The sequence below is a fragment of the Pelodiscus sinensis genome, chromosome 5 (genome assembly GCF_052426305.1).
Source record: "Pelodiscus sinensis isolate ZL-2025 chromosome 5, ASM5242630v1, whole genome shotgun sequence".
NCBI classification, from domain to species: domain Eukaryota; kingdom Metazoa; phylum Chordata; order Testudines; family Trionychidae; genus Pelodiscus; species Pelodiscus sinensis.
The window spans coordinates 50,083,960-50,106,252 of NC_143056.1; the positions used below are offsets into that span (position 1 = coordinate 50,083,960).

The 22,293-nt window shown below is 39.8% G+C and overlaps 1 protein-coding gene across 2 annotated transcripts in view; it reads right to left on the minus strand.

Annotated features, from left to right (window-relative positions):
* Positions 1 to 22,293, minus strand: part of AKAP6 (A-kinase anchoring protein 6) — a 379,467-nt gene that overhangs the window by 80,309 nt on the left and 276,865 nt on the right. For both annotated transcript variants that reach the window (XM_089778447.1, XM_075926957.2), the window contains exon 9: positions 17,951 to 18,071. In XM_089778447.1, coding sequence (XP_089634573.1) covers positions 17,951 to 18,071 — 121 coding nt within the window. The remainder of the gene's footprint in view (positions 1 to 17,950; positions 18,072 to 22,293) is intronic.

The following is a 22,293-nucleotide window of genomic DNA, read 5'->3' on the forward strand; positions in this document are numbered from 1 at the left end:
AAACCAGTCATAGTTCCTTGATTCTCAGCCACCGGCTATGGCATAAATTGAAGATGCGCTTGAGGCATCTTTAACTTATACCAGTGGAGAGTTAGGTATAACAGAGCTTTGTTTCATAATGTCCATTTGCTTGCCTTTCCCTGCCATGGCCCTCCTCTCTGCTTCTGGCACTTTCTTTATCTTCTGGTATATACTGGCAGGAAGTGCTGCAACTGAGTGGCAGTGATAAAGACTCCCCCTGTAAAAGGCAATTTTCCAGTGCAGATGCCTGGCCACTTTAAGTGAACTTTGTGAACTTTCGGTGATTGTCACAAAATGAGTGTGGAAATGAGTGACTCTGGGTAACTAATGTTTCCAGTCCCCCTGAAACTGTCAGCTGTGTCCACGTAGGCCCCATGTTTTTTTATTTACGCCTTCCTCTTTGGAGGTGATAAATGATAAATCTGAACTTTGATTGGTTTGCATTTTAATTCTTTAAACCTACATAAATAAATGGAAAAATGTCTATATTGAAATTTGGAGGAGGTATTTTTATCTTTAAGAATGTCAGAAATGCAGGAAGATGCCAACATTCTTTTGAAATCAACCTTTTGATAGGAAAAGTCAGAACAGAAAGGTTTGCAGTCAAATATTCTGAAATGAGTACAGGGAAGTTTGAATCTCCTTCAGTTGCACAGATCCCTAGGGAAGAAGGCACAGAAGGGAATATGGAATTACAATGATTACTTGTAATTGAATTTCCTAGGAAATACTTAGAACATAAATATGAACTTGTCCTTTATTGGCATCTTTTGAAGACCATTTTGGTTTTGCTTTCATGGACAGCTAGTCCTGTAGCAATCCATGTTAACAGCACTAGTGTGACAGCTCAAATACAAACCTGTAAGATACAGGTACAGTACGACAAGCTGTAGATTGGAAGCAAGTTGTCCGATGTCATCAATCAATCAACTTTCAATGGATTTCTCTACCTAGTGAGGTGTGTCAATTGCTCTATGCTGGGGTATTCAGTTATTCTATGTGGTGAAGGGAAATGAAAGCTACAATTTAAAGGACAATAGGAAGTGGGGAGAAAGTGTACCCCGTCCATCTTCTAATTTATACTCATCTCTTTCAAAATGGACATTGTTAAAAATTTCAGGAAAAATAAACAGCTCCTATTATTAAGTTGATACACCCTTCCTGAATAGTTATTGGACTGTTCTAATGTCTGAGTATAGTTTACTTTCTAGTTCAACCATCATTTTACATTTTATTAATTGTACTGAAGTAAAACAGGTTTCTTCATATTTTTGAATTTACTAAAGTATCTGGGTCTGAGTTACAATCTCTATCTTAAATTTTTTTAGATTCTCCCACTATAAGAGTACATTGCTATTTAACTTAAGTTTAAATAAATTTAAGCAATGAAATCATATTTCAGAATGGCTCAGCCTGCCTTTGAATATTGACAGTCTACACTACCACGGCATTAGTTCTATTAAATATAATTCTTCTAGCTCATTGGTGATTGGCATGAGATACTGACATTTGAAGTATTGCCGGTATATTGATTTTACTCTTTGCCTCTTTAGTAACTTGTTGAAGAAACAGCAGTGATAGAAGTTAACTGTCCTTTGGTAAAGCCATTAAGCACTCAAGAAAAAAGTTTGAATATTTAAGCCATGCAAAAATCTTTAGGGCCTTACATATGTTTTTAATTTTGTAACCATTCACAGTAAAGGCTGAAAATCCCCATTAGTGTGAATACATTTACATTTGATTGGTAGAACAAAATGCAGAGCTAACAAATTCCACATCATCACACCCACAATACAATGCCATCTAACACTAGAAGTTTTAAAACATATTGTTATGTGCACTTCTCAAGACCTGAATCAGGATGTACAATACAGCATGGTAGGCCATCTGGTGGCCAAATGAACTAATTATACATTTAAAAGAGAAAAGTAGACATTCGTGGAAAAGCTGATGAAGAAGAAAAACCCCAAAGATAATAAATTAGAACGCTGTTGTTCACCTACCTCAGAGTGTTAAGTATTGGCCAGTGCTTGAGGCACAATACCTAGATTAACAGACCAAAGTCTTGGGATCTGGTAAAACAAATCTAGCTCAGATTCATGGCTGTTCTGAACCCACCTTGCATCAGTCCACCAACACAAAGCTAATGTAAACCCAACAGAGGATTATTCAGGTTTAGGAGAATATTCAAGTATTGTAAAGCTATTGGAGCATCTCTTACCCTACCTGCCAGAAGGAACATGGACAGATAAAAGCAGAGATGGCTGGGACCATCCTCTGCCATGATGATCCTTGGTTATGTGAAAGACCCTGGGGTAACTGTCAGATGATTTACAACAGAACAATCTGGAGACCTCTGTGTATTACCCTGAGGATCATTCCTATTTTCTATTCTATTTTTTGTGAATATACAATAAAAAAATTCTTATCTCCTCTCCCCGCTCAGTCTTCTCCTTGGCTTTCAGTTTGTTCAGCATCCCTTTCTTTACTATTGGCTCCTTTCCTATTAAAACTTTTTATTCCTGATTTAAATCATTTATGAACTCTTAATATGGGATGAGTCATCTTCTGGAAAAGCCCACAGTTTGCTGACTCTCAGCTCAATGAAATCAGTCACATGCTGGAATCCCTGCTAACAGAACCAAATTTAAATACAAAAGTTAAACAAAATATGACAGGTAATTTTGGATAGTATGTGGTTAACATCAGAGAGAGTTTTTATTGCATATTTTTTATTGCATAAAAACCAAAGATGGCCTATTGGGAGAGTGAGCAAAACTTTTAAATTATATAGAGCATTGTTCCTCATGGGTTTGACACTGAGCCCTCTTATATTTTCTGTTGTAGGAAACTGCCTACTCTACTAAAGATGGCTGTATATATTGGACTGAGTTCTTCCCTCGCAGACTCATGCTCCCCTATTGTTGAAAAACTGGCTATTGAGTATTTGATTAATCCCCTCCACATATTGGTGGTTCTGTTAGACCTATATCCTAATAATTAAGAAGTTAGTACTGAATAGATTAATGCCAAAGAGAGACTATAATTATTTAAAAACAACTTCTGTTTTTAAAGTCTATTGTGTCTTCATTTTTAAGACACATGTCTCATTTAACAGCACTGATGCCAATAATTGAATTTGGCAATTCTTGGCACCAATAAGAGTTACTTAATGTATAAAAAAGCTTCAGAAAAGCAGCAGCACAATTTGAATTTGTGATGGAAAATGTTTATGTTTGACACACGTATTAATCAAAATGCTCTCCTCACTCTTACAGAGAAGCAGAGTAGGGAGTTGGCCATCCAAAGACCCTGCACTGTTCCTAACCCAACCTGATATTCACCTGTACCACCTCCACCAGAGAAGGGCAAGTGAGTGCTGGCTTTGCTCGTTGCATGGAGCAAAGAAGCTTCCCATGTCCAGGGCTTGTACTTACCTCAGTGTATTGGCCAGGAATGCTTATGGGGGCCAGAGAGGTGGGAGATGTGCTGATGTAACACCCACAGACCCCAGTCACCTGTGGGTGGAATTGAAGCATAGTGTATGAGCCTCCTAGTGCATGAGCTAAAAGGCAGTGATCTACTAGCTAAGACTGTAGAGCACACACATTATTCTCTGTAAGTGGTCTCAGTGTCACAAGAAGGGTCAGTACACCACACCGAGGAGGTATGAGGGTTACACTGAGTCACATTTTGCATCACTTTTAAAAGAAGCAAGCAGCCCCGCCCAGCAATACATGCCCCAGGTGCAGAGTATTTGCTGGTGACCAACTACACCTACTAATAAATGGATTGCGATCTTGGGGGTCATCAGAATGCAGTGGTTAGGGACTCCTGACCCAGGTGCTCGAGTAATTGTTTGAAAAATCCCATTCCACTGCTGCTGCATGTAAACTGTGAAAAAAGATATTCTCTGTGTCCTCTTCCCCCACTAGTGCACTTATGCTTTACAAAACAGGATTTGGCCCAGAAAACATACATCTCCATCTTCTTCCAGAGTAAATCAAAACATTCACTTCAGTGAAAATATATGGTACCTTTAATATTTAAAAGCTACTATGTTCATCCGTGACTGGCGAAGTCATTAATATCTCTTCAGTATCTGAGAATGACCGCAATTAAAGTGTGGGTAAGGGTTGCTGAGGCTTGCTGTGACATCCCCCAGGAACGTGAGGTCCACAAGGTATAAAGGTACATGCCCTGGGCAGTGGAAGCTTTTTTTGTTTGATGCTGCAAGTAAACCCAGTACCCACTTTCCCTTTCCTAATGAAGGTGAATATCAGGTTGGGTTAGGAACAATGCTATGCATTTTTCTAGCCACTCCTTTTTAAGGGGGTCTGGGAAGGAATTTTTCCTGCACTACCAGATTGGCTTTGATGGAGTGAGCTATTTTCACTTTCCCCACAATGAGCATCAGGATGACCTTCTAAGGTAAGAAGAAAAGGTGATAAGCCGTATGTCACAGCTTATTTTGTAAGTTTGGGTGGATGTCCTGTGCATAGGGAAGGCATCCATGGATCAAATAAATGGCCTGGTAAAGGACTTAAAAGGAGGTACTAGATAAAGGAACACAAAAGGGGAGGGGGCTTGTGGACTCCTAAGACTGATATAGCAGGGAGCTAACCTCCTGCTCTCCCCTCTCTCTATTTTTATAGTCCAGCTTAAGTGTCCTACAAGGGTGGCTAAGTCAAGGATTGCCTGCAGGGCCTGGATGGAAATAAAGGGAGGATGAGGAAAGTTCCCTGTAATGATTTGAATAAACATTGATTTGCCTGCACAGTACATTCTATTTGCTGAGTAGCACCAGACATCTATATAATAAAATCCATATCTAGTGATGCCTGTCCTACTTTCAGTATACCTGGACAAACCTCCAAAATGGAAACTTGTAGAGATGAGAACAGTTCAAAAAGTTGGCAGGTTTGCTTTGATTAAAATCAGCAACCAATGGCTTAGCAACCTTATCTAGACAAACTTCTTTTCTCTGTAAAATTGGTCCACAGATCTCCTTAGTACAGGCTTAATAATGTGATTTTTGGTTCTTCTTTGCCCAGAAATATTGTAAACACAGTACTGATGGTACTTGAACATTTCGGCTCCAGTTATGTCCAAAATAATGACATACTGAGGCATGATAAACTTGGAGGGACAGAAGTTAGTCACAACACTTCCAAGCCATCAACAAAGTTTCTGCTTTGGTTTGGTAATAATTTGGGTCAATTTTTTTCTGTTCTATAGAAACCCATTTGACTCGTCATAATATCCTCGACTGCTGGTACAGGAAGACCTATTGAAATACTCGTGTCTGTTTCATCCCATCAGAATACCCGCTCCTGTTTTCAGATGCATCATATTTCATGCTCGATAATAATATGGGAGGGACTGCATGTTTCTAAAACTAAACAGGCTCTTTGTTAGGAGAGCAGTTTGCAGAGGTGCTACAACTGCAGCTGGTATTCCAGTTATGTGAGCACAGACTGGATCCCTGTTGCATCCTCTAAACTCCTGCGATATATTTGCTTTCTTTTAAATTCCATGAAGGTTGTTACATTTTCTCCTTTAACAATCTTTGTTGCTGTGTCTCTTATGCTAGCATCTGCTCACTTGCTATGGCACTCGCTCCTTGTGATCTGGCCAATGCTGGAGTATGAATCATTTTAACACATGTAGCATTCCATCCTGTTGAGTTTTTTGCTGACTGCCTCGACCTCCCAGCAGAGATGCAATAGCACTGTAGCATGTTCACAGACGCTGTTTCTTATTTACAGAACCATTTGTGTTGTACTGGTGAAGGGAAGTGTATCTGCCATCATAGGGTACGTCTACATTACACTATCCCGCATCTTAACAGCAAGCCTGTTATTTCAGGCTCACTATTCCGACATCCCTGTAAACCTCATTCTACAAGGAATAAGGGACGTTTTGGAATAGCGCTTTATTTCAAAACTTGGTGCTGAATAGACAGCGCCAAATGATTAAATAAACTATTTTGAAATAGCATCAAAATAAGATAGCTCAAATTGCATATCTTATTTAGAGTTACAGTGCAGTGTAGACACACCCATGGTTACTACCCTGGGCAGCACTTATCCTTGCTTCATAGTGCTTCAAGCTCAATAATATGTGTTGTGGTCATTGGGGTGCACTCAGCACTGGCTTCTTAATGACGTTTTCTAATGGCTTGTGATCAGTCTGCACATCTACCTTATGCTCAGGTGAAATGATGGTATCATTCTCATCTAAAGAGCACAGCCAGTAGTCTATCCTCTTTCTGCATTTATGACGGTTATAAGCAAATGGTATGGGTTCCTGGTTTTTCATCAGGCCTGGTCCTAAGCCTCCTTCTTGAGGAATCATTCTGTGGCTGTTGCTGTGCCAGGTGTTGTAATACTTTAGGACTAGTGCACTGTCTTTATGATTATCTGTACTCTTTCAAATGCCTAGCCTGGGCTGTCTTACAACTCCAACATTGCGTTATTGTATGTCATTACCTCAAGGAGTCACAGGTGTCTGAGAGGTGTGCACAGAATCTGGAAAAATGTTTGTTCATCCCTATAAATTTCTGGAATTTCTTCACATGCTTTAGTTTAGAGAATGTTTTCCAGTGACTGCCAATATTCAATGCAGGGGACCTTAGTTATCCTTAGCTTCAGCTTGTCTACATTCTGTCTAATATTCTGCTGTTGACTAGGAGTTGTGGTAGCTTGTTATCATGGGCCTGGATTGCATCTTCCTTGCTTCTCCTCCAATAAGAATGTGGCAAAGGTAGTTATGTGACTGGATGGCTCATCTAGCTTAATATGCCAGAACCCATTCTTAACATCACAAACTGTGAACATTTCTGCTCTGGATAAATCAGGCATTATGTTCTCAATAGTTGGTAAAGGGTAGTCTTTTCAATGATCTTATAAGTGGTTTTAGGTCAATGCAGATCCTTAGTTTACTAAAATTCTCACCACTACTAGGCTGCTGTTCTACTCTGTCCTACTTTCAATGAGAGTAAATCTCTGTTAGAATGCTGGTTAGGGCTTCAGGACCCTGTTCTCCTTTTTCTCACACATTTGGGATATTCTGGTGTTATCCCATGATCAAATCCATGCCTTGCATTTTCCTGCTGCCCACAAGTGGGTAGCACTCTTGTGTGTTAACTATTATAAATGCCAACTGACAGTGAGTCATTTTGTGGGTTTCTTATTGGCAGTCTGCATTCATCCACTGACCTAGGAAGGGTTTTATTATACATCACCAGTACTTGGTCCCATGCCTCCAGTCTAGAATTGTTGTTTATCAGTGTTTCTGGGTTTATATTGCAGCTGGCTCCACAATTCAGCTGGAATTGAATTGGTTGTTGATCAAATAGCCTAGCTGCAAATATGGTTGGCAGACTGCTTCTACAGTACATTTATATTGCCAATGTTTGCGTCTGTCAAAGTCACAATGCAGACACCTTCAAGCAAAGCTACTACCTTTTTCTTCTTGGGGTAGCCATGGCATTGGAACATGACATGTCTCTTATTCCCACTCTGTTGCATCATTGCCTGTAGGCTGCAGAATTTGTTTTCTGCCTTTCACGTAGGTTTCCACATATCTATACTTGACTATGATGCCTTCATTGTTGGTTGTTCTGCCTTTGTCCTTCTACCTGAGGTTCTTTTACTTGAGTCTGTGGTCTTGTTCTGCACTAGTGGCAGTCTTTGTTTTGATCCTTTCTCTGGACAGTTCAGATGCCCTTGTTATTTGGAAGCATTTCTCTGTGGTCAGATCTGTTCCTCCCAACAATCTTTCTGGTAAACTGGAATCATGTGTCCCATAAATGAGCCTAGGGAACCATTTATGTCTCCAAATATATATGCAGATACCAAAGCTCTCAACGGTGAAACATAAGTATCTATCCTTTTTCTGCTTTTTGGCGTCCTGTTTCTTTACAAACTCATACTGCTTGGAGTAATGGTACTCAGATATTTTTATCAGCTGGTGTGTTTTGGACATTATTCCTGGCAACAGTGTCTCACTTCTGAAGTTTCCCTTCTGCACACATGCACTAAAAAAACCCTCTACCTTCAATTTTTCATCTGTATCCACCAGCTTTCTAAACACACTAATTTCTTTTGCAAGATTTCTTTGTCTTGAAATCTACCTCTCTTGTTGACCAGAGTCTCTCCATGCTACCTGTTTGCTCTCTTTCTAGGAGCTGCTTTGTTTTCTTGTTAATCACACTCACTTCTTCCTTCAGATTGACTGTTGCCACCATGTTCTCACATACCTCATGTTGGATAATAACATGAGAAGACCTCATATTTGTAAAACTAAACTATTAAGAAAACTATTGACAGCAATAATGTCACTGGCATTCAAGCCATGAACCTAGAGACTTCCTTCCTGATGCCTCTTTTAAACACTTCCCTCATGCAATCTATGCTCCTCCCTCCAAGATCAATGCAGGTTGATATATGTTATGTTTTAGGATTCTATTATGGAATCAGGAATACTTAACTGTAATTCTCCCATGCAATCATAAGTAAAGTCAGACCGATTTATACCTAAGCTTCACAGCTCCTAGCAAATCCCTTCAAATACCTAAATGGTTCTTGCTCTTCCCTACTGGGGCAGCCCACATAACCAATGATCACTAGACAAAATTTTATGATTGATATTGAAGAATAGCTAATATCTAAATTTCCAGCTGATATTGCAAGCAATGAAATAGGATTTTTTCCACATACTGGCTGAAAATCTTAAAACACACATGATAGATTATGTTCAGAATCTGGTGAATTTTGCAGCTAACTGTGGATTTTGCAAGGAAACTTCAGAAAACTTTAAAATCCCAACTGCGATTTTTTTTGGCATAAAATAGTTGCTTTTTCTTTAACATCAGATGCAAATGCCTGGTCTGCCTAAGGAACTTTTCAGGAGATTATAACTTGGCCATATACATTTGCACTAAACTGAAACTTGGCATGCAATACAGATTTTTGGGCATATTTGTATGAGTAGTATTCAGAGTACCGGCATCAATAGTGTATTAAGGGCCAAAGAATTTGTCTTGATCTAGCATAACAATGCCTCATGAAAAAACATATTTTGTTTGATTGTTTGCTTGCTTTAAAAGAAAACTATTAAAATCCTTTTTAAGATATGCAATAGTACATGAAACCTGTTTGCGGAATATAATAGCTATGTCATAAAAAATAATAGATTATTCTAAGAGTAAATTGGGAGCTCAGAGTAAATTCATACACCATATTATATATATGGAATAAGATGCCAGGATGAATACAATGAAAGTAGTAAGTCAAATGATATTGGGATATTGAGATTTATTTCTGGAAAATGAGGGAATTAGGCAGAGTAAGGTGAAAAAAGGAGGAAAGGTAGGATCAAAATTCAAAGAAGGTAAAGAATATTTAGCCATGTGGTCTTTTTATGCTCAAATTATGTCTAAATGTTTTTCGATCCAAGTGCTTCTCCAGTAAATAAGCAAACAAGTATACAAACCAACCAACCAAAGCTCAACATTCAAACTTAAAGTTACCACTCCACGCTTAACTCACTCTACTTTGCTTTATTATATAGAAAAGATCTCAAAAGGTGTGTTTTATTGTACAATGCAAGGGTGGCTCAAAGGTTTGAATGAAAGATGGAGAAATCAGCATTGACCCTGGGCTTTCTTTACTGTGGTGAACTGAGCTCTCAGGAATTTGGTATTATTCTGTTAGAATTTTTATGAGCAAATTTCAGATGAAAGTAAATATTTTTAGCATTCCATGGGGATTTTTGTTAGGTGACCTGCACTTATTTGATTAAAGATGAATAATTAAATCATGCACTGCTTTGTGAAAATCTAAAAATTTTGAACGTTCATATTTTAAAATCTAATGATAAATGAAGCACTGGTGTGGTGTTAGTGGGAGTAACTCAATTGACTTCACAGACTTTCACTCCTTTGCAACTGGTTTTCATTTGATGTAATGCTTCTGAAAATTAGGAAATTACAGATACTTCCTTTGAGTGCACATTGTATTAGACATTAGAGGACTTCTTAGAATGGACTGATGATTTGTTATAATATAATAAGTCTCTAGAGTATAAATGTGTCTTCACACTTGGGACATACAGGCAATGTGAATCTGGGTGGGTGGATCTGGCCACCAGTGGAGTACCTCTCCACTGTCCCTGTCTTGAGACTCCCAGTCCCCGTCTTGAGACTCCCAGAAGAAGGAGTGAGGCTATAGTGCTAGTGTACAATGGCTATTCTTAGCGGCATCAATTACCTTCTTGGATGTGGGTATTTGAGTGCAGTTTATACCAGCCTTGGGGCTTCTCTAAAGTGTTTGGATCCTGGACAGTCCCGGAATACAGGAAATTTGGAAGTGTCCAAAAGGCACCTTTTGTTACTCCTTGCTGTAGGTATTGTAGTAAAAGCACTTTGGCTGGACTTGCATATGAGTCTTATTATGAATATTATTTAAGAATAAAATGTGCCTACAAGGTGAATAAATATAGCCTTCCTCCATGTTGGAATTCATTTAAAAAAATATGCTGGGTTGAATGTGGGGAGTGAGTTTTTTTGTTTGTTTTTGTTTTGTTTTTTTGAATAACTGGAGGCCAATGCCAGAAGAATTCCTACACTACTTTACTGCATCTAGAAACATGTTTATTCATTCAAAATAGAACCAGACAGGAATATACAGTTCTTCCTTTTTCATCCATATTTTATCCTTACTTTGATTACCATGGCTACAGAATCATAGTGTTTTCCTGTTGTTATTACTGAAACAATAAGGGCAAACATTACTTTAAATAAAACTTCTTGATAGTAATAATTCTCTCTACTTCTTTTTAAATAAAGGTATTTTCCATAGACCCTGAACATCTTAATCATAGATAAGACTGAGAGTCTGTCGTGGAAATCATGCATTTTGTTACTTTCCAGGACTTCTAGGACTTTTGTAGTAGCTGGTGCAGCTGGCCTGGAGACCACCCAAGCTGCTTTGGCAGCCTTTGGGCCAGCTACACCAGCTTCAGTCTTGGTCCACTGCACCTTCCTCCACTCCCAAGCAGCAACTGTGACACTCCTCCCACAGAGCACCAGCAGCAGTTCTAGGCCAGGCACTTTCATCCCCACTAGCCAGTGGCAGTCCTGGGCCATGCGTTGCTTTGTGCCTCTGCCCCAATCCACATAATAGCACCAGTCCCAGGCCATGTCCTACTACTCTCCCAGCACCAGTGGCTGCGCATCCCATGGACCACATCCTGCTAAGACCACCTGCAGCACGGCAAGATCCTCCCCTCCAGAGCACCTGCAGCACACCCAGAGCCCCCTTCAGCAAACCCAACATTTAGTCAGTGGTAGGTATATAATGCAAGTCATGGACAGATCATGGTCTGTGAATTTTTGTTTACTGCCTGTGACCTATTCATGACTTTGACTAAAAATACCCATTATACAATCATAGTCTTAATCATAGAATAAGGCCCCTTCGTTGGGGAAAAAAACCACCTTTTTACACTATATGTCAAAAGTGGTTTTCCCCAGTTACCCTTTCCAGTGGTGCTGAAAATGAAAACATTGGTGTGCAGAGTATCAACCAGGTTCAACACAGAGCTATAAGTGTCTAGGAGACTTTGCTATAATAGGTAGTGAACTCTGCTCATGCTCCTATCACACAGCTTTTAGGAGTTTAAGTTGGCCAGTCATTTTGACACCTATTATGAAATGCAGTTTGGTTTCTTTGTGTAGAAAGAGTCATACTATATTTCTGAGTCCCTGGAAAGCTTCACTCACGGAAGCTCTTTGGCATAACTGCATAATAAAAACATGTTACAAATCGGAGGCAACTGGTCCGATTATTTTTTTATTAAGTCATCTATCTTTTTATATACCTATAGACATAATGTAAGAGCACTAAACAGTGATATAATTAACTAGTGCAAATGAACAATATTCTTATTGGTATTATTCAACACTATAACCTTTCTATAATTTTTTAACAGACACAAGAAAGGAAAATATAAATCTCTACAGATAAAAATCAAAGCTTTAACCTTGCAACATTCAGTTTTTATCAGCATTAAAGTAAAAGTCATATTTCAAAAAGATAAAGGCTGCAATTTTTTGCAATTTAACCTAAAAGTTTATTAGCAAACTATAATGACTATCCTGATTGCAATTAAAAAGGCTCCCAAATGGGTCAACATACTTAAGTGCTATCTGCAATCATTTAGATTTTAACATGATGGTTATTACTTATTACCAAGCTGCACAATGAGATATATTGATTACTTTTAACCTTTAGATCCAGGGATTCAGAAAAGGTCAAGGTAGTATTCTACCTTTCCTGTCTAGTAAGCTTATGGCCTTTAGAAGAATTCTAATGATTCCTATTGGCAAGGCAGATTTGAAATTAGTTTATTCTCTTGGCTGACATAGAAATGATGTCGTATTTAAATATACTGCATGCATAGCACATTTATAACTTCTGTTCAAGAAGAACCTAATCTTGCAATGTGCTCAGAGCTTCCTGAGAATTGGTGAGTATCCCTAATTCCTACTGACAGTTAGCAGTCTCGTATAAGAAGATAGTTTACTAGACTGAAGGGAGGCCCTCAGCAACTTGTAGAATTCGGGCACTAAGATCAATCTTCACAGGACATAGTCCAAATATAATACTGGCAGTTTATCATGTAATATCTGTTTTTTTTAGAGCAGTAATTTAGTTGAAATAAAGACTAAACTACAGTGTGAATTCAGTAGGTTTATAGTCCATGTTTGAAACAGAACAAAGTAATCTAGTTGAACTACTATCTTTTACAAGTTAAAAAGATACAGGGCACCTTAATCGATCCTTGCAGGCTACTGGTATTTCTGCTTTCTTTCTCTTTAACAACATTTGGAACTGCTTCTCACATTCATATCCTCAAAGCGAACAGAACTCAGCTCTGTGATTCAGGAGAATTATGGGCAAGAGAAACATATAACTGTTATGTGTTAGATTAATTCGCAGAACACTTGGCATTATTATTTGCCAAGTAGTCAAATTGTTCCAAGTTGTTCCGGAAGGTTGTTATTAATAGTATGTTTTCTGAGGAAAGTTCTGTCTACTTTTGGAACTGCATTTCTGTTGCCAAGGAAACTCCTTTAAGCACAGCATTCTAGGAGCACACTGCTGCTTTTGTTTGCCAGTATCCTATTCATATCATCTAAGTAAGCACTTTACATACTTCAGTCTCTGGTTTCAAATGTTTAAGTTTTAGTTTATTTGCATTACTATCTGAAATATAGTTTATTCTTTTTAAATCCAGGACTCCAATAAGTTTATTTGTAACAGTAGCATTAAGAAGAAAGGGTTGATTTTTTTGCAAGTTTTCAATAAATTAGGTTTAATTTGAATAATAGCTCCATAGGTTATAGCATTAGTCCTTAAGTGTTAATTATCTTTTCACTCTGAAATTAATGTAGTCATTTCCTACTGACTCCTCTCCACTGTTATTGAAGTGCCGAGGAAAACATGTCATTGAGTTCTGAGCCAGAACTGTTGTTGTGATTAATCCTGGTCACATGGCCAATCTCTGCCAAAAGGAGATCACTGAAAAAAGGTGACAAAGACAGTGATTTCCTGTCAGCAAAGAGTACGACAGGGCTGTCTAGAAGTGATGCAAATGAGGGAAACTTTCACCATGGTTTGTTTGAACAACTCAGGGCCACAGCACACAGAGCTACAGTGAATAGCACAATGGAGCAGCAGCACACCCAGAGGAGAAAATGAAGTGTACCTTCCAGTAGGGAAACAAAAAACTACAGTAGGGTTTGGGGTTTTTTTTTTCAATTTTTCTTTAGCAGCCCCTAACACTTGATGTGCATTTTAATGTTATTTAATAGAGGAAACTACTTCCCTTTGATAGGAGACTTCAGTATTTAACCTGTTCCAAAACCACATTGACAGATTTTCTTCTAAGACTTTCCAACAGCTGTACTAATTTTTTTTCTATTCACTGTAGAGTTCATCTTTGCTGAAGACTTAATAGTTCAAGGGATTGCTTATACTGTATGTATTTCAAACATCTTAAATAGTTTTATAATCATGCATCCAAATATTAAAGGATATCCTGATATTTGTATTTTGAGTTTTTTTTAAAAAAAAATTTATTCTGTATATACTAACAATTTTAAAAATCATATCTTCTTTATTTAAAATGGGATTTTAATATAACATACAATTAAGTTTTACAATTAATCTTCTGGGGAAAATGTAGGAATTATCGTTAACTTTCTGTGTCTCGCACATTCATTTCTAATTTCCATAGCTCCAATAAACACTGATTTGCTTCTCTGTTGAACATTCAAGGTACAGATATTAAATCCATACTTGAGTTCTCACTAAATGATTCATTAGCAGAGTTTAAATTCTGTGGGTCTGATTCTGCAAACACTCTGCATGCAAATCCACCTGAAGTCAATGTGATCTCTCTATATAAAGGGGGTGTATGGCATCACGTCCACATGCTAAAGATATAAATAAGGATTTTTTAATATGTCATTTATAGACCAGCATAGCTATAAATGTAGACCCATCCTGTGTTTGCAACTGTAATATATATTAGTCAAATTTCAAAATCATTGCAGTTTTCAAATAAAAATTGAATGCATTGCTTCCTTTACCATTGGGAGAGGGCTGCAGGAGTGAAAGCGAACTCTCTTTAGAAGTTGTGTTCAAACATAGGAAAATAAAATGAAAGAGAGCCAACAATAGGGCAGCATTTATCCTGCATAATTACAGTTTAAAAAAATACCAACTGCACTATACACCTATACACTCCTGTTTAAATATATTTTATTCTTTCTATAAATATAAAGAAGGAAAAATGGAGTTTCTGAGAACCTTCTAATATATTTCAATCCAAAGCTAAGCAGAAAGAGTTGGCTTAAATGTATGTTACCTGAAAATATGGAACTGGGGAAATAGTCTAACCCGTTGCATTTCATTTTCCCACATGCAATTTTAACATTTTTGTATTATGTTATGCTACTTTAATGCACATGTTTCCCTCCTGATTTACCTGTTTTATCATACCTCCTTTCCATTCATAGACTCCTTAGGGGCAATGATTACTGTTGGTAATAGTGATACCACAGCAGGTTCACTGGCAGAGAAAGCTTGCTGAGCTGGCTCAGAGGTACAATTACTTGTCAGCTCAATAGCGGGGAGGAGGGGATTGGAGGATTTAGGAGAATCCACCAAAAAGCTGAAAGTGCAATTAACAAGTTCATATCTGAAGCGGCAGTTGATAAAGAATACTTAAAATAAAACCGATGTTTCCATAACACACTCCACCATTCAACAGTTTTGATTACTCAGCTGCCTACATTTTTTTCAGATCTCCCCTCCCCTGCAGAGTCAAATTATTTCCATGTTTAGTATAAAATATAGACTGTGTTGATACCACATGGTTGTGATTCCTAGGCAGACCACCAATGAGTTTAAGTCAGATCTTTCACATAGGCAGAGTGTCACTATTAAGATCATTCATTATCTAGGCTGGGTTTTATAAATATAAATGCTGAATGTTGTAAGGCTCTGTTCATTCACCTAATCTGTCCTTTTGCCAAAGAGTGTAGGTGCATACTCTGTTTATGGGTTTGCAGTGGAAGAACTGCACTTGTACTAGAATAATAGATTCTTAAAAGCTTTAAAATTGTGGCTTGAGCTCTGAAAGCAGGAGCTGCACCCAGGGAGATGGCAGACAACGTGCCTAGCCCAGTTTGGGACCTGTGCTCATTGCCTCTAGGCCCTGCATATTTGTGGGAGCTACAGACTCAACTACAGGTTGCAATTTCCTGGTCAGCACCCGGTCCCGGATGAGGGATTTTGTTGGACCAGGGGAGGTCATTTCTGCTCCCTTGCCCCACTGCCCTGCTGGCCCCACTTAGCAACCCAGCTGCAGCATGCTAGGCCCGTCAGACTCCTGGTCTTACTGGCAGCTCACTGAAGGCATCCCACTAACCCTCTACTGGGACACTCTGGTCCTGAAATATCCATGGTTCTGCCAGACCAGAGAGTCCTGGTTTGCAGAGGTTCAGCTTGTACTCTGTCTGAACTGACCTCTGATACATGGGCTTATGTTTCAGGCCCTCATCTTAATTCAGGACTCAGTTAAATCCAAGGAATATTACCTCCTGTTCTGAGACAAAGTATATCTTTATGACTGTGTTTGGAATATATCAAGATAAAAAAACATTTCTAAATGGTGCATAAGTAAGGCATAGAGGAAGCACTCTGGAAATTGTCATGTATGAAAGCATCTCAATCCTGACTTGTAATACACTATTTTTTCCAAAACACAAATTTTTAACCATGAGGGTGATTAGCCATGTAACAAACTAAGAAAAAAGAAAATGGTGGATTCTTCTTATCTTGATATCTTCAGGTCAAGACTCGATGCCATTCTGGCAAAGATGCTTCAACCAAACACAGGTTATTCAGCTCAGTGAAGGGTTTACTGGATGGAATTTAAAGGCATGTCATAGATAGGAAATCAGAACAGATGGTCCCTTTTTGCAATACAATCTAGGAATCTGAGTTTATCTAGGGCAGAGCCCATCAGCAGTGTGTGAAGTTATATTTTTAGTTTTCTTTTAATATTAACCAATGACTGACCAAGAAAGAAATTGAGGCCACTAAACTTAACCCACTTGTGACTTTTAATAAGTTAGAGCTGAAACAATATTCTCTGCATGTGAATGTATTTTATAACTTATTTCATAATTCATTGTTTAGGTCCTTTGAAATAAAAGGACCTACATTAGCTAGAATAAAATTCATGAAGGGCATTAACATTATAATTCAAAGCAAGAAAATTATAAATTATATTTAAAAAAATTTCAAATTCTGTAACCTTAGACGAAAGAAAGCAACTTCCATTTGACCTTGAATGTACCATTTATTCTATAAGAAATAAAACAAAGCTAGAGGGTAGTTGTTTCTTGTCATTATACTATTGCTGATTCTGTGGTTAGTTATTAATTTTATTTTTTATGATTCACAATCTGCTCTTTGAAATACGCCATATGCTCAAAGCAATTCAAGGATGACAACTGTCAGAATTACTCCAATAAAAATTGCCTAAATGAGGAAGATTTACTGCAGCCTGATATTTCTGTGGAAAACATCTCCCTCCTTTCCCCAGCCTCCATTATGCCCCTTGAATACAGTTTCTCAGACAGACAGTAAAGCCTGTAACAATTTTAAGATGAAATCTATATTTTGGGGAACTATTAAAATTATCCATTAAAAAGAAAAAAAACTGATAAAACAATCTGGATTAAGACAGAAATGGCAAATAAGGGAAACAGTATATATTTATTTGACAAAGGGCTTCCAATCAATATATGAGTTCAAAATCATTTTGTTTAAATCACAAGGAAGTGTATTGACTTAACATGACAATGTCTGCTTTATGAATAACTAATAAAAAATTAAATTGGAAGAGTCCAGTATCTCTGCAGCAGTAAACCAAAATCAAGGTAAATTTCTCTTCCCTGAAGAGGCCTGAAATGTGGATAAAAATCCAACTGAAAGCACCAATCAAAACACATTTTGTTAAATGCTACCTTTTCATTTTTTCTTCATTTTGTTTCAGTCTATTTATTAATTCAGTTTCATTTATTTCTATTCATCTCGAAGACAAATCTTTGTCGTACTATAGAATTACACCAAATAGAATGTGATAAAGGGAACTTTCTTGCAATTATGATGTCGGTGCAGCCTGTCAGTGCACAGGGGATGGAAATGAGTTTGGGGACAGGGAAGGGAATTCTAATAGACACCATGATACATACAATGAACGCTGCGATACCCTGTGAGAGAAAGACTTGTCAAGCTAATCAGATCTTCTATAGCTAGGTAAAGGCAGTAACAGTAGCTCTAACCTTGTAAAGATGCTGCTGCTGCTCCTCTGACATCATCAGGTCATGGCTGTCCATCACTATAGATTCCATGTCAATCAGCCAATCCCAGAGCTCCTGGTATTCTGAATCAAAGTCCAAAAGACTGTAGATAAGAAACAAAATGTATTATGCATACATACAGTCCAGTTGTTACAATCTTGTATTATAATAATATATTCTTGAAAACTCATGATGTTTAGTTATATTTCTAAAGAGACATTCTGTATTTATAGAGTGGATGTAAATGAAAATTGAAATCTAATTTAAACCAGTGACACGACCTAAATTTGGTGAGTGATGCAAGATTCTGACAACTGTAAGCATACTGTACTTGCTGCAAAAATGTAGAAATAAAAAAAACCCCATAGATAATGTTGCCTAATGGTTTTTAAAGTGCTAACATTATATTTAACAAGCTTCTCTACAATGATCATGATATACTATTATTCATACCAAAAATATTACTTTCTCAGAAAAATGACTCAATCCATTTAGCCATCCCTCTGCTGTCTATCTGCCTATCTCTGCAAATATATATCCTACATTTATTTTCATGGATGAATAGCTAGCATTTCAACTTAACGCTTTAGGATAGGCTTGAGTGAATATGGTAAGCCAGTGAGAACTAAGGCCAGATACAGTATTAGACAGGTGTTCCCTACAGACATGTAAGAAACAAAGGTAAGGACAGGAAGTCAAAACAATGAATCCTTGAATAGCCAGCAATCATTAAAATTCAAAGGAGGATCACTATGGTTTTCAACAAAATAAATCATTAGAATAAGGAGCTTAAAAGGATTAATGTGATTCTCCATTGAAAGCCTAGCGAGTAAGTAAAGCACAGATTCTTCTGAAACACTGATATCAGAAAGAAGGTATACATGGAAAAACTGCAAAATTGTCCAAAGAAATCTGAAAAGGAATCTTCAAAACTTGTGAACTGTAACTGACCAAAAGTCTTATTAATAACAATTGAAGAAAAACATAATTGTAGGTCAAATGAGTATATAACAGTATGTGTTCCTGTCCATGAAATTAATATTTCTTACAAAGGCTATTTTTTCAACTATATAAAAAATTTTACCTAGTTTTTTAACATCTGTGGCCAAGTCTCTGTGGCAGCAGGATGGCCTAGTGGTTAAGAACCCAGAAATTGCCAGCAGAAAAGGGGTGCAGAACCCTGCAGCTGGTGCCCCAGCCTAGAAACTCCAGCCCACTATGGGTATGTCTACATTAGCCCCCTAGTTCGAACTAGGGAGGCTAATGTAGGCATTGGAAGTTGCAAATGTAGCCTGGGATTTAAATATCCCGGGCTTCATTTGCATCTTCCCAGGCACCGCCATTTTTAAATGTCCCTTAGTCTGAACTCCATGCCCGCGGCTACACGCGGCATGGAGTAGGTAGTTCGAATTAGGTTCCACGAGGAGTACCGGTAGTTCAAATTAGAGATCCTAATTCGAACTACCTACTCCGTGCCGTGTGTAGCCGCGAGCACGGAGTTTGGACTAAGGGACATTTAAAAATGGCAGCGCCCAGGAAGATGCAAATGAAGCCCGGGATATTTAAATCCCGGGCTTCATTTGCAACTTCGAATGCCTACATTAGCCTCCCTAGTTCGAACTAGGGGGCTAGTGTAGACATACCCTATATGAGTATTTTCTCTAAGTTTGGGGCATGATCCCCAGAGCCCAGATTTCCCCCTTAGCTAGGGTTCTAGCAGGTTTCCCCCACTGTCCCAGAGGGGTGCGGTTGTATGCTTACTTGCTCCTGTGGCTGGCCAAGTGGACGGGCTTTGGTTCCTGTCCTGCAGTCAGCAGAACCACATTCCTGTCTCCTTGCTGGTCAGCCCCTAACTGAGCCTCCAGGCCTGGCATTGGCTACCAGTAAAGCAGGGTGGGGCTAGCTGGGCCAAAAGGTTTTGTTTAACCCCTGTGATGCCAGGCCCTCCTCTCTTCACTCCCTCACAACATCTTTTTCATTAATGTTATAAATGAAGTGAGAAAATATGCAATAAAGGAACAAAAGAAATAATAATACAGTTAACTCCTCACTTAATATGGTCCTCACTTCATTGTTATGTTGCTTATCTATGAGAGCACATGCTTATTTAAAGTTGTGCAATGCTCCCTTAGAACATCATTTGGCTGCATACTTTGTCCACTACTTGTATGCTTTTCTGGAAAAGCAACTTGTCTTTATATGGATTTGGAACCAGGATGGGCTAAGTAGCCCTCTATCCGCTTCTGTAAGTTTCCTGTAAGGTGGTAGTCTCCAACCTTTTTAACCACAAGATCACTTTTTCAATTTAAGTGTAATGTAAGATCTACCTCAAACCCAAATACCTTTGCCCCAATTCCTTCCTGCCCCTTCTTTGATGCCCTGCCCCAATCCACCCCTTCTCCGAGGCCTCACCCTGCTCATGCCATCCCCCTTCCACCTCTAGCCTCACTCACTTTTTATCAGGCTGGGATAGAGGGTTTCAGTACAGACTCTGGTCTTGGGCCAAGGAGTTTGGAGTATGGGTGGAGCTCAGGCCTTGGCCCAAGGTAGGGAGTTGGGATCCAGAAGGAGTTTCAGGTGCAAGCTCTGGGAAGGAGTTTGGGTGCAGGGGAACTCATGTCTGGGGCAGCAGGTTGGGTGTAGGAGGAGGTTCAGGGCTGGGACAAGGGTTCAGGAAGCAGGTTCTGGCTGGGCACTGTTTAACTAAGAAAGCTTCTGGGTGGTGGAGCAGTGGAGTTAAGGCAGGGTATGTACAGCAATAGCTCCATGGCACCATGTGCTGCCCGTCATCTACAGGCAGTGAGCCCACAGCTTCTACTGGCCACATTTCCCTATTAGGGTATGTCTACACTACAGAGTTAGTTCGCACTAACTGACGTTAGTTCGAACTAACTTTAATAGGCGCTACACTAGCGCTCCGCTAGTTCGAATTTAATCCTCATTTTACGAGGATTAAGCCTAGTTCGAACTAGCTAGTTCGAATTAAGGGCTGTGTAGACCCTTAATTCGAACTAGTGGGAGGCTAAGGCTTCCCAGGTTTCCCTGGTGGCCACTCTGGCCAACACCAGGGAAACTCTATGCCCCCCTCCCGGCCCCGGACCCCTTAAAGGGGCACGGGCTGGCTTCGGTGCCCGTGCCAGGTGCAAGCCTGCCAGCACCCAGCCTGCAGACCCTGCACCTGGCACGGATCGAGCCAGCCACCCGATGCCCCCCAGCCCTCCCCCTCTTCCCGGGACCAGGCTGGCGGCTCCCAGGAGCTTGCCCGGGACCGCAAGAGGCGGGCACCCACCTGGGCTAGTGCGGACATGGTGGACCTCGTCCACGATCTCCGCACTAGGCACAGGAAGGTGGCCGTCTAGGGCAGGAGAACTGCCATCCTGGCCACCCAGGAGCAGGAGTGCATGAAAATCAAGGTGGTCCACTGAGACCCCCGACCCTGACCCTGAGCTTACAATGGCAGTCCTGGGTCAGACCAAAGGTCCATCTAGCCCAGTAGCCTGTCTGCCGACAGCAGCCAACCCTAGGGACCCTGGAGGGGATGGACCGGAGACAGTGACCAAGCCATTTGTCTCATGCCATCCCTCTCCAGCCTTCCACAAACTTTGGGCACGGACACCACTCCTACCCCCTGGCTAATACCACTCCATGGACCCAACCTCCATCACTTGATCTCACTTCCCTTTAAACTCTGTTCCAGTTCTAGCCTTCACAGCCTCCTGCAGCAAGGAGTTCCACAGGTTGACTCTGCTTTGTGAAGAACAACTTTCTGTTACTAGTTTGAAGCCTGCTACCCATTCCTTTCCTTTGGTGTCCTCTAGTCCTTCTTTATGGGAACTAATGAAGAACTTTTCTTGATGCACCCTTTCCACCCAACTCCTGCTTTTAGAGACCTCTATCCTGTCCCCCCTCCGTCTCCTCTTTTCTAAGCTGAGAAGTCCCAGTCTCTTTAGCCTCTCTTCATATGGGACCTGTTCCCAACCCCTGATCATTTTAGTTGCCCTCCCCTCTCCCAGCCTCTCTCTTCCCCTCTCCCACCTCCTTTTCCCAGTCTCCCCCAGTTTTGTTCAATAAAGACAGATTCCATTTTTGAACACAATTGTCCTTTATTTTGTACATTAAGAAGAGGGGCTAGGGAAGGGTAAGTGGAAGGAGGTGAGGGAGGAATGGGGTACGTACCCCCGATGGGGAGGACTGGGCTGGCTCTGTGGGCTTCTGGGGGTGGAAGCTCTCCTGCAGTCCCCCAATTGCCCCCTCTCCCCAGATGGCAGCCTGCGGCAAGTGCAGCCGGGCTGATGGCCGAGTGCTGTGATGTGCCCAGTGTGGGT